We start from the raw sequence: 12,306 nt of genomic DNA, 5'->3' as shown, positions 1-12,306 counted from the left end.
GTCGGTCCAGGAGAGTGATTAATTGTCGGTGCAAGCTATTTTTAGAACGGCGGAGCAGAGCCGTGAGCTGCTCAGAGCTACGCTACGGAGGCTAATGGAATTTTCTTGAGACTTGATAAGCCATTTTATTTATTGTTTTGGTTGTGTGTGGTTTTATAATTGAGTGCATTTTTTATTAACAGAGTCGGGATCTATTTTATTGTTTTTGGTTGTGATTTTTATTCAAGTGCAATTTTTGCAGAGACCGAGAGTCCATTTTATTGTTATTGTTATTTATTTAGGATACTTAAAAGTTCCAAAAATTCCAATTACAGTGGTAAAAAGTAATAAGACATAAAAGTTTATTGCTTTTAAAAGAGTCTACTTGCATTATTATGATATATTATCATTACATTAGTTGTTAATTTGGTGTTTCACCTGTGCACAGGTACTTTGAGGCGGTGCAGCTGAAGGAGCAGAGACGTCAGCAGCGTCTTCGAGGTCACACCAGCTACGACGTGGAGAACGGAGAGTTCCTGTGTCCACTCTGCGAGTGTCTGAGCAACACGGTGATCCCCCTGCTGCTGCACACCCCCTCACCTGACCACAGGTACACACTGGTCCCTCGCTTTAATGTGTCCCCAGACCGGTCCCTCACTTTATTGTGTCCCCATACCGGTCCCTCATTTTATTGTGTCCCCGGACTGGTCCCTCATTTTATTATGTCCCCAGACCGGTCCCTCACTTTATTGTGTCCCCATACCGGTCCCTCATTTTATTGTGTCCCCAGACCGGTCCCTCGCTTTATTGTGTCCCCCTGGCGCGGTGCGTGGCGCAGTGGTTAAGGCGGCCGTCCCATGTAGAGGCTATAGTCCTCACCGCAGGCGGCCCTGGTTCGAATCCCGCGTCGGGCAGCCCTTTCCTGCATGTCCTTACCCGTCTCTCTGCCTCCCACTTTCCTGTCTATCTCTACTGATCTATCAAAATAAAGGCAAAAAAATATACTTATAATATAAATATACTTAAATTTATTGTGTCCCCATACTGGTCCTGTCTCCAGAAACACTTGTTGTGAAGAAAAATGTAAAAAGCAATTTCATGCAAAAAAGATCCTGCTGAAGTTTTAAATCTTTTCCATTAATAATAAACACTTCTTACACACACACACATAAAGGACAGCAGAGTGTTTGTTTCGTTTTAAAAGCATTTTAATGGCTTTTTGCACATATGTAACAGACGGGGAGAAGAGTCTACGGGTGCAGATCCAACTAGCAGTGACCCCTGGTCCACATCACACTGACTACCTCACCTACAAACCCCCACAGGCCCCGCCCCCACCCACCCCACAGGCCCCGCCCACCCCACCCCACCCCACCCCCACCCCGCATCGTGGCATCGTTGATTGTGCAATATGAAGAAATATCTCGTTACTATGGTTACAGTGACAGAGGAATGCACACTATATTTATCAAATCGCCAGAGAAGGAAGCAAAGAAATGAAACAAAAAAAAAATTGAAAATAAAACAAAAAACAGAAAGAAAAAAAAACGTTCAGGATCAAACCCCCCGAGTGAAGAAGAGAGTTTCAGTTACGTTAAGCGTTTCACCAGCACCAGGTGTGAAAAACAAACACGCCCCTCCCCCCATCAGGCTTATTCCAGCTGTTTTATCTCCTCATTTCACTGCAGCTACGGAAGCTAATTAATGACAAAATTAAACAAATCCAGGATTTAAAGAAGCAAAAATCTGGATTATTTCAGTTTAAGATCTAAACTCACCTTCTGACAGGTTTTTAAAACTTTATCAGATTCTGTCGATCTCTTCTATCTCACTTTTCGTAGATTTTAAAGTTTTGGCACAACTTAAACTTAAATTCAAACCTGTCTCTGCTCGTTATGATTTAACATTGTCATTAAAAACCCTCCAGGTAACTTTCACTCTGAGGTCACTGGTGGTAAAAACCTGAAATCCTCAAAAAAAAAAAAAAAAAAAAAAACTGGGATGCTGAAGCCGACAAAGCAAAGCGACCATTACTCTGCAACACTACTCACTTCCAGTAAATGCTTTTTTAAATTTTCTTTATTTAACGTTATTTAAGAGCCGACCTGTCCGACTTTTAACAGCAACAGTATTTTAAAGCACATCTACGTCTCCGCACTCGTCGCACTAAAAACCTCAGACAGAAACAGAACAACGATACAGAAACAGGAAAAAAAAAACGGTGAGAAACCAAAAAAAGTGAAACGTCTTGTAAAATGTAAAAAGTAGAAAAGAAACCTTACGATGATGAGTTTAAGAAACATTCTCACTGGTCTTAGTTATTGATTCCCGCCGTCGAGCTGCTGCCGCCCGACGGCTCCTTCATTCAGGTGTGTTAAAGTTTACATTAAGAAAGTTAGACTCAAAATGAAGCTTATTACGGTCGTAGGTCTTATTATTAGTAGTAATATTATTATTATTATTATTAATAGGTGAAATTAAACACAGGTTTATTTTTTAAACAGTTTGTTATACACAAGTTATACATACAGTTCAAAAGCACCGCGGGGTAACGCTCCGACGCACCGCCGCTTCCTTGTTTTTTGGCGCTGCAGGAATTAGCCAGCACCCGGCGACTCAACAGAAAACTGTGATTCATCTACGTTTTATCACCGACTAATTACAGTTAATTCACTTTATTATTGTTCAGTGCAGAGGAAAAAAACGTTCAGCTCAGGGTGACGTTTGTTTTGTTTGTAATGTGTTTTTAGCGGCGGCGTTTTTCAGAGCTTTACCCGGCCGTGGTCTCAGTTTTTCCCCGTTACAGAGGGATACACGTCATCTTGCAAAGACAAGGCCTCGCAAAAAAAAAAACTGAGGATGGACCCAAACAAACAAAACAGGAACTACCTACAAACTTCCCCAACAAATGAACAAAACAAAAGAGACTTGGGGAGTGAAACACGACCCACAGAAGGCAGTAGTCGACGAAGAAAGAAGAAGAAGCCGGGAGGTGATGAAGGAGAAGGAGGAGAAACAAACAGCAGGAGATAGAAAACACAAATAATAGCAATAAGAAGTAATAAAGTGGGGGATTCTGGGAACTCCTCTACGTCGTCGTCATGTTGTCGTCATGGTATTGTTGTTGTTCAGCGGCAAAACTCTGGTTGATTGGATGAAGCCTGCAGACCCCTCCCCCGCCTCCTTTCCTTCACTCACATCTGGATTCGTTGTGTTTTTTTTGTTTTTTTCTCAGCTCAAACAGACTGAAGCAAGGACACAGGTGTATGTGTGTGTGTAGCAGTGTGTGTGTGTGTGTGTAAGAGTGTGTAAGAGTGTGTGTGTTGGAGCTGGAGCTCTGAGCCGGACCGGACGGTTGATAGGCACAGAGTGGAGAGTTTTGGCTCGGAGCTTGCATGCTGGAGTCACGCCTTGAGAGGAAGAGGAGGAGGAAGAAGAGGAGGAGGAAGAGGAAGAGGAGGAGGAAGAAGAGGAAGAGGAGGGAGAGGCGACTGTTTGGGATTTTATTTGACAAATCAACTGCTAACGCTGCGACAGGAAGAAGGAAACGTTGATACAAACTGTTTCATCTTCTTTTTCTTCACTTTGATTGATTAGACATTGAATATTTCATCTACTAATTATTATTAAGTTTCCACAGCTTCAGTTGCTCTAAATCAATAAAAGTCGATCAGCTGACGTGAACGTATCATCAACGAAATAGTCGACCAGAGATCGACCAATGAGGAGGAGCGACCGCAAACAGCACCAGAGGAGGAAGAGGAGGAAGAGGAGGAGAAAGAAGAGGAAGGGGAGGAAGAGGAGGAGGAAGAGGAGCGTCTATTTCTTCTTGCTGAACAGACTGAAGCGTTTCTCCTTGTCCTTCTCCCGTTTGCCCGGGCTGGACTCGGCCGTTGCCGAGGCGACGGAGACCGGCAGCGTCTGGGCGCGTGCGGCGGGGGCGGGCGTGCTATGGCTGCTGGGCGTGACCTCCGACCTCTCGCCGGCCACGGCCGCCGAGATGGCCGAGATCCACGTGGTCATCTCCTCCTGAGGAAGAGGAGGAAGAGGAAGAGGAGGGGGAGGAGTTAGCTGGACGCACCTGGAGCCCAGGAGGGGGCGTGGCCAAAACCACCAAGCAATTACAGGTGGTTTATAGATCAATGTCATGCAGCTGTGATTGTGTTTTATAATATTTATCAATCAGTATCTGTTTACATCATGTTGTTTACTACAGCTGGTTCACAAGACGTCATAAATAGATGATCAAACTGTCTTATTATAACTATTAATTTGATAAAAGAAAAAACGTAAAGGGATACGCCAACATTTTTTTTTTACGTGTCTTGCCTCACTCCTGAGTCGTATCGCCCGTAATTAGCTTAGCTCAAACGCTGGAAGTGTATGGGTAGTATTAGCCTGCCTCCACCTAAAGTCATCAGAGAAACTCTTCAGCAACTCATGCCGCTAACGGGACGAGATCGGTCAAAACGGAGGGTTCAAGCAAAGACAGTTTATTTTGGTTCAAGCTAGCTACATCGAGGGTAGGTTAGCTTCCTATTTCAAAGTAAAAGCACAAATTCTATCGTCATGGTTTTCTGTATGTAAAGGGCAACGGGTGTTTTATTTTGTGAAAGTAACCGGAAGTGCGTTGGTCACAACGGCTAGCTTGAGTAGCGCCGAATTCGTCCAAACAAAATTGTAAACAGCTGGTATTTAGACAAATTAACGACACACTGCTGATCTAAACGGCTACTTTCTCGCCTAAACATGTTTGAAATGTGGATAAAGTGATATATTTACAGAGTTTAGAGCTAAAATGAAATCAGCTTCTGACTGCTGATTTCGGCTCGGGTAGGAGGCAGGCTAACACTACCCATACACTTCCAGTGTTTGAGCTAAGCTAATTAGCGACTTTAGGTGGAGGCAGGCTAACACTACCCATACACTTCCAGTGTTTGAGCTAAGCTAATTACGGACGATACGGCTCTATCTCCCTCGTTACTGCACGCACAGTCAAAAGGATGGTGTCTATCTGCTGGTCATGGACTCGGGAGTGAGGCAAGACACGAAAAAAAAATATTGCCGTATCACTTTAAAAGGTAAAACTCTTCTGTGATGTCATAACTAAATAAATATAACTGTTTCTGACAAATAGCAGAAATGTTCAATTGAGAAAAAAGTGACTTTATGATCAATTTATCAAAAATACACTTCAATAAATGTAATGAACCACTGATAAACTTAAGTTACATTAAACACGCATTTAAATATAACAAATTAAAATTAAAAATAAATAATTTTTCTGAATATTATACTATTATTTTTTTTACAAAAAAGTAAAATTTAAAAATCACAACATTATGTTACACTTACAACATTTTTAATTTTTTACTTACGTCATCTTTGGCTTGGAAGAGATACTCATTCCCATCAGTAATCCTGTGGAAGTTAAGGATGCATTAATAACAAGAACAAGAACACGCCAATACTACTACTAATAATAATAATCAGACTGTACATGTGATGTTAAATCAAGTTAAATATGTGATTGTTGCTCTTCAGTCCTGTTTTTCTAAACCTGTATTTATCAAACTAGCAGCTTTGAGTAGCAGCTGAATTAGCCAATAGAAGCTGTCGTTTACGGTGACATCATCAAGACTGAAGAAAAGTTGACAACATGACTTTTCTGCAGGTAGAAGAAGAGCCGACTCCTCCTCCTCCTCATCCTGACTCACTTGAGTTTGAAGACGTGCTTCTTCTTCTTGTAGTCGAGCGCCACCTCACACACGGCGTCCTTCAGGCAGACGGGGATCTCGCTGTGGTACGGGATCCCCTGGGCGGCGCTCTTCTGGTCCTTGTAGAAACCCATCTCCCGCTGGTTGATCACACAGTACACGTTGTGCCACGACCTGCAGACACAGCCACAGCGTAAAGTCAGCGTTGTGATGTCACAAAGTAGTAAAATGCTCAGTAATCCTTTAATTTACAGGCCGCTAACTACGTGATAATGTCAAGAAATAGCCAAGAAATAACAATTAATTGCATCATGATATCAAGAAATAGGCCAATTTCATAGTCATGTGAAGAAATAGCTTAATTTCATAGTAATGTCAAGAAATATCCTAGAAATAACAATTATTTGCGTCATAATATGAAGAAATAGCCCAATTTCGTAGTAATGTAAAGAAATAGCTTAATTTCAAAGTAATGTCAAGAAATATCCTAGAAATAACCATTAATTGCGCCATAATATCAAGAAATAGCCTCGAAATAACAATTAATTTAGTCATAATGTCAAGAAATAGCCAAAAATTAAAAATGAATTTCGTGATAATGTCAAGAAATATCCTAGAAATAACAATTTATTGTGTCATAATGTCAAGAAATAGCCTAATTCCGTACTAATATCAAGAATTGGCCTAGAAATAACAATTAATTGTGTCGTAATGTCAGGAAATAGCATAGATATAACAGTCAATTTCATAGAAATGCTTTGAATTTTTTGGGAAAGGCCAGAATTTTTCTCCACCAAGTCTTTGAAACTGATTTCTACGCAATTGATTGTTATTTCTTGACTATGTTTCTCAACATTACTATGAAATTGACCGTTATTTCTAGGCTATTTCTAGACTTTATGACCAAATTAATTGTTATTTCTTGGCTATTTCTTGACATTATCACAAAATTAATTTTTAATTTTTGGCTATTTCTTGATATGACTAAATTAATTGTTAATTCTAGGATATTTCTTGATATTATGGCGCAATTAATTGTTATTTCTAGGATATTTCTTGACATTACTACGAAATTGGCCTATTTCTTGATATTATGACGCAATTAATTGTTTTTTCTAGGCTATTTCTGGACATTATCACGTAATTAACGGCCTGTAAATTAAAGGGTTACCAAATGCTCATGTATTTGTACTTAACGTTGGTATTTATTCACTTTTTTTGTTTTTACTTTCACTTCCAGTACATTTAAAATCAGTAAACACCAACACCTCAGTACAGTGAATATCTGGTGAGCGTCCTACCTGCTTGAAGCTTTCTTGTTATGCCCCTCCCACTCGTGCTTGCGGTGCAGGAAGCCCTCCAGCTGGGACGTCGGCGCGTCCTGCTGCTGCTGGCTTTTGGCCGGCAGCGTCGCCGCCTGGCTGGCCTTGCCCTTGCGGGACGCCCCGGGAGACCCCGCGGGGCTGGGCTCCGACACGCCGTTCACCACCTCACCTTCCACGTTCTCCTGGAAACAAGAGGGGGAGGAGTCAGAGCAGAGCTGTGGAAGAGGGAAACCTGAAGATCAACTGAGACACACAGAAGCTGCAGATCAGAGTTATCAGAGCAGCAGCAGCATGCAGAGCAGAGCAGCTTCTACACATCTGGACTCAGCTTCTACACATCTGGACTCACTGTTCACAACTAGTCTGCTGATTTAAAACCTGGTTCACATGGAAAACTACCAGATCCTGACCAGCAACAGCTAAAACCATCATGTAAACACTTCTACTGATATCTAACAATACGGGAACACTGTCAAAGAAACTAAAGCTCCATACAGTATAAAGGTAGATGTTTGTGTTAAAGCTCCATACGGTATAAAGGTAGATGTTTGTGTTAAAGCTCCATACAGTATAAAGGTAGATGTTTGTGTTAAAGCTCCATACAGTGTAAAGGTAGATGTTTGTGTTAAAGCTCCATACAGTATAAAGGTAGATGTTTGTGTTAAAGCTCCATACAGTATAAAGGTAGATGTTTGTGTTAAAGCTCCATACAGTATAAAGGTAGATGTTTGTGTTAAAGCTCCATACAGTATAAAGGTAGATGTTTGTGTTAAAGCTCCATACAGTATAAAGGTAGATGTCCATGTGTAGTGTGATTATAAAGCAGCTCTAGGTTCTATATTAATACTGTGAAAGTATCAAAGCCTCAGTCCACAGAGAAATGCACACAGCCTGTATTCAGAAACTGAGCCTTAAAACCAGCCGTCAGGACTTCCTGTCACTTTGTGATGTCACAACTAAGCCCCGCCCCCTCACCACCTGGACCCACCATCCAACAACTTTGCAGGATTTTTAGTTTCTCTGAGTGTTTTATTCTGAAATCTTCTCTATTTTCCATTGGATCACTGTGGAAACTACACTGAGGTGGTTTTTAGATCTTCTCATGGATCAACCCTTCAAAATAAAACTACAACATGGAGCTTTAAATCTTACGTCCTTCCGTCTTCTCTTGAACCACTAACACAACTTAAACCTCTGACTTCAGCTGCTTCGACCTTTTAATGCGGCGTTATTTTTTAAAGCACTGCAGGATTTAATCATGTGAGCTCCACTTCTGATTAGAGAGACGTCTGCACCACTCGCTCTGATCATGCACAGATTTCTGCAGGTTTTAGGACATGCACAACTGATCACTACACCACAACACAACACAACACACAACACAACATGGCCGACAGTGTAAAGACACACAGACAGGGAGAAGGGGGAGGAGCCAGCAGAAGGGGGGAGGGAAGAAAAAGAAAAACACAAACACAAAATCCCACAAACAATTATCCACAAAATTGCTTGGAACATCATTACTGGGCGTCATTTATTATTGATGGATGAGGGGAGGATGCGATTGGCCTAGTATCAAAAACAGATTTTATTTTGTTTTCCACACCACACCCACTCCAAGCGGGATGTTTTATTACCCCGTCACTGAGCTCTTCAGGGAAGCTGGAGGAGGAAGACGATCCGACTTCCTGGGAGCGCTAAGAACTGAAGAGCGGTTCGAGCTGGACCGATCCGGAGGCAGCTTTTGTTTTAGAGTTTAGAGAAAAAAGACCTGGACCGAACGTTTTAAAGTCTGAGCTGATCCTCAAGAGTTGTTTTCAGAAATCTAAACAGACAAGTATTTTGTAGAAATCCTGGTATCTCTAACTTTCTCTCTGGGCGTTTGGGTCAGAAAGTCTTCAGCATAGAAAGACCTTTTTTTTACCAAACTCTGACTCAGACTCTTCAGATAAAAATCCATCTATTTATGAATCTCATCAGAAACCGTCTTTATTATTAAATTAGTTTAGATTACGTCTAATTTCAGAAGGATAAAACAGTGAAGACCGGCACAGATTCTGTTTGGATTAAACTGGATTTTAGCTCGTTAGCTGCTCACAACCAGAACCCAAAATCCAATTTATAAATAGACTATGCCTTTGAAAAAAACCAAAATGTGTTGGGCATTGGGGATGCGTCATCCGCTGTCCTAAATGATCAATAATCAGCCTATTTAAATTTTCGTTTCCTGTCGAAACATCTGTAATAATAATAATTATTATTATAAAAATTGTCTGGTTTTGTCTTGTCTTGTTCGAGCTTCAGTAAAACCCACCCTAACGCTGCCAAAAGGCTGATTAAAATGTGTTTCATTAACACAGTTGTACAAGAAATGACCAAAAAATGAAATTAAAGGAATAGTGCACCAAATGAAATTCAGAAAAAAAATCAATACAGGACTGTTGAGGCTGTAAAAATGTCCTAAATGACGTTGTTTGGAGTAAACTCTGGACTATCTCCCTTCAGGACACTTGGATTGCAGTGGACGAGCAGTGTGGAGGAAGATTAAATGGTTTTTGTGTAGTTTTATGGACGTTTTTGTGTCGGTCCCTATTATTACTCTCATATAAAGTTTTGGTTGGACTAGGAACCGGCCTCCCGGGTCTCCAGATGCACTTTGAGGAATAAAAAACTACTCTTGAGTATTCATCAGCATGAGGGGGAGTCACTAATGACTGATGAATTTCATTTTTTTGGCGAACTATTCCTTTAATAAACATTGTCTGATCAGCTTTAGGTTTAATTTGACTGTTCTCCTATGAAGCAAGTTTTGTTTTTTGTTTTGTTTTTCTAATTAACAACTTCAGGACTTGACAGTTTGTGTAGTTATTAACGCTGCTGTAGAAGAATAGACTACAACATAATACAGTATATGACATATTATATAATATAGTTTGTTAAAAAATAAATAAATATAAAGCCCCAGGATGAAAACCGGTGAAAAACATGAGATGAAGAATAAAACACTGACATAAAATGCAACTGAAATGCAAATAATAATGATGGTGATGATGACAATGGCAGCATGCAACAATGAAAACACACCGACACCGACACCGTGTGTGTGTGGACAGAAGTCATAACTACACAAGGATAAAGATGGAGGACAGAGTTTATTGGAGGAATGTGTGTTAGTGAAGGAACGAGTGAGAGGAGGAGAAGAGGAACAATGAAAAGGAAAAACAATGATAATACAAAAACAGAGTCGCAGCGACACAGAGGTCATAACTGAGTCAATATAATGACACACACACACACACACACACACACACACACACACTGGGACGGGTGGAGATGCTGATAAAAACACAGGGAAACAGTTTTTACATGAAACTGTGGAATGATCTGAAGGTGATGTATGAACATGGAGAAGAGAATTAACAATAAACAACTTCCTGCTGCTCTGAATAATAAATATTATGAATGTTATTAATTCATTTTGATTTGTTTTTAACTATTTTACATCAGATATTCTTCTTATTTACATTTATTAACGTTGAGATAAAACAATCAGGGGGAAATAAACTCAGATGAACAGAAATCACAGATTCCTCGTGTTAAATGAAGGTTTGAATGTAAAGATGTGTGTGTGTGTGTTGTTACATGGACGGAGTGTGTGTCGTACTGTATGTGTGTGGCGAGCGTCACACATACTACACTCCCTGAGAAACGATATGAGGATGGTGACGATGAGCTATGGGATGTAAAAAAAACAAAAACACACCTGGGTCAGGTAGAAATAAAATAGATTTTTGGCTTTTTAAAGGACGAAAAACGAAACTAATGATTATTTAGTATTTTAAAAGGGATAGTTCAACATTTTTGGCAAATTGGCCCATTGCCATATTCCCTATAATCATAGCAGTAGGTTTGTTACCTTTAATTGTCGGTGCAAGCTGTTTTTAGAACGGCAGAGCAGAGCCGTGAGCTGCTCAGAGCTACGCTACGGAGGCTCATTATGGGATTTCTTGGTTTCCCTCATCAAACTCATCAAATACACAATCCAACAACTCCACAACGCTCTGGTGGACAAGTTGTGAGCTGCTGCTCCGCCGTTCTAAAAATAGCTTGCACCGACAATTAAAGGTAACAAACCTACTGCTATGGCTATTTGCCAAAATGTTGAACTATCCCTTTAAATATAAAAGGAGTTTGTTTTGGTACGTTGCTTAAATTGAGTGTTGTTTTGCTTTTGTGTTGATTATATATAAAGTAAAAACAGTTTATGAATGGATTAATATCAATTTGTTGTTTGTGTTAATGTGTTAAAGATCAAACTAAGATCTAAAGAGCGTAAAATCTTTTATTTTAAGACAATAATAGTAAGACGTTATTCACCTGTTTGTTTGTCTAGAGGAGAGAATTTACTTTTACAATGGTTTTTCTTTTTACTGTTTTTGTGTGAATGTGTCTCAATACGCAGACGATGATGGATTATAATCTTTAAAAGAAAGTGGCTTTAACACCTGTTTTGTCTGTTTTCCTCTCAGGTGTTCATGTTGATGAGTTTATAAATGATGACGTAAACTAGAAGAAGCATGAGGAGCTGAGGGGAGAGGATGACGGGGGAGTCAAGCTGAGAGAGACAGAGGAGGGGGGAGAGAAGTGGGGGGAGGGGCGGGTGAGATCACAGGTGTGGCTTGTGTGTTTGTGTGTGTGTGTGTGTGTGTCTGAGTGTGTATTTTGTCGTCCCATACATCACATTTACACTCACTCATTCACTCAGTCAGACCGACACATTTAAACGTCACTGAACATTTTCATTAACAGGTTTTTGTTTTCTACTCAAGTTTAGAAAAAAGGTAAAACATGTTTCTTCTTGTTATTATATTATTATTATGTTCTGTTTCTAATTTATAATCATGTAAAATAAATACAAAAAGGAATGTGTCCAAGTTTATCTGAGGCCAGATTTGGATTCAAGTGTCTGTGTGTGTTTCCACCTGGATCTTCTCAGCTCGTATATGATAAATGATTAAAGGGATAGTTCAACATTTTGGCAAATGGGCCCATTGCCATAATCCCTATAGTCATAGCAGTAGGTTCGTTACCTTTAATTGTCGGTGCAAGCTATTTTTAGAACGGCGGAGCAGAGCCGTGAGCTGCTCAGAGCTACGCTACGGAGGCTCATGGGATTTCTTGGTTTCCCTCATCATCAAACTCATCAAATACACAATCCAACAACTCCACAACGCTCTGGTGGACAAGTTGTGACCTGCACATTCACCACGCTATGAGATAATAACACA

At 40.3% G+C, this 12,306-nt stretch overlaps 1 protein-coding gene across 2 annotated transcripts in view; it reads right to left on the bottom strand.

Annotated features, from left to right (window-relative positions):
• Positions 1 to 1,368: 1,368 nt before the first annotated feature.
• Positions 1,369 to 12,306, bottom strand: part of LOC310997901 (spectrin beta chain, non-erythrocytic 1) — a gene marked incomplete at its 5' end in the record, with an annotated part of 110,506 nt that continues 99,568 nt past the window's right edge. For both annotated transcript variants that reach the window (XM_083987734.1, XM_083987733.1), the window contains 4 exons: positions 1,369 to 4,008; positions 5,358 to 5,400; positions 5,697 to 5,870; positions 6,998 to 7,203. In XM_083987734.1, coding sequence (XP_083843860.1) covers positions 3,799 to 4,008; positions 5,358 to 5,400; positions 5,697 to 5,870; positions 6,998 to 7,203 — 633 coding nt within the window. In that variant the 3' untranslated portion in view covers positions 1,369 to 3,798. The remainder of the gene's footprint in view (positions 4,009 to 5,357; positions 5,401 to 5,696; positions 5,871 to 6,997; positions 7,204 to 12,306) is intronic.

This window comes from Trachurus trachurus (assembly GCF_905171665.1).
Source record: "Trachurus trachurus genome assembly, chromosome: 15".
Taxonomy (NCBI): Eukaryota; Metazoa; Chordata; class Actinopteri; order Carangiformes; family Carangidae; genus Trachurus; species Trachurus trachurus.
This window is presented reverse-complemented; position numbering and strand designations above follow the sequence as displayed.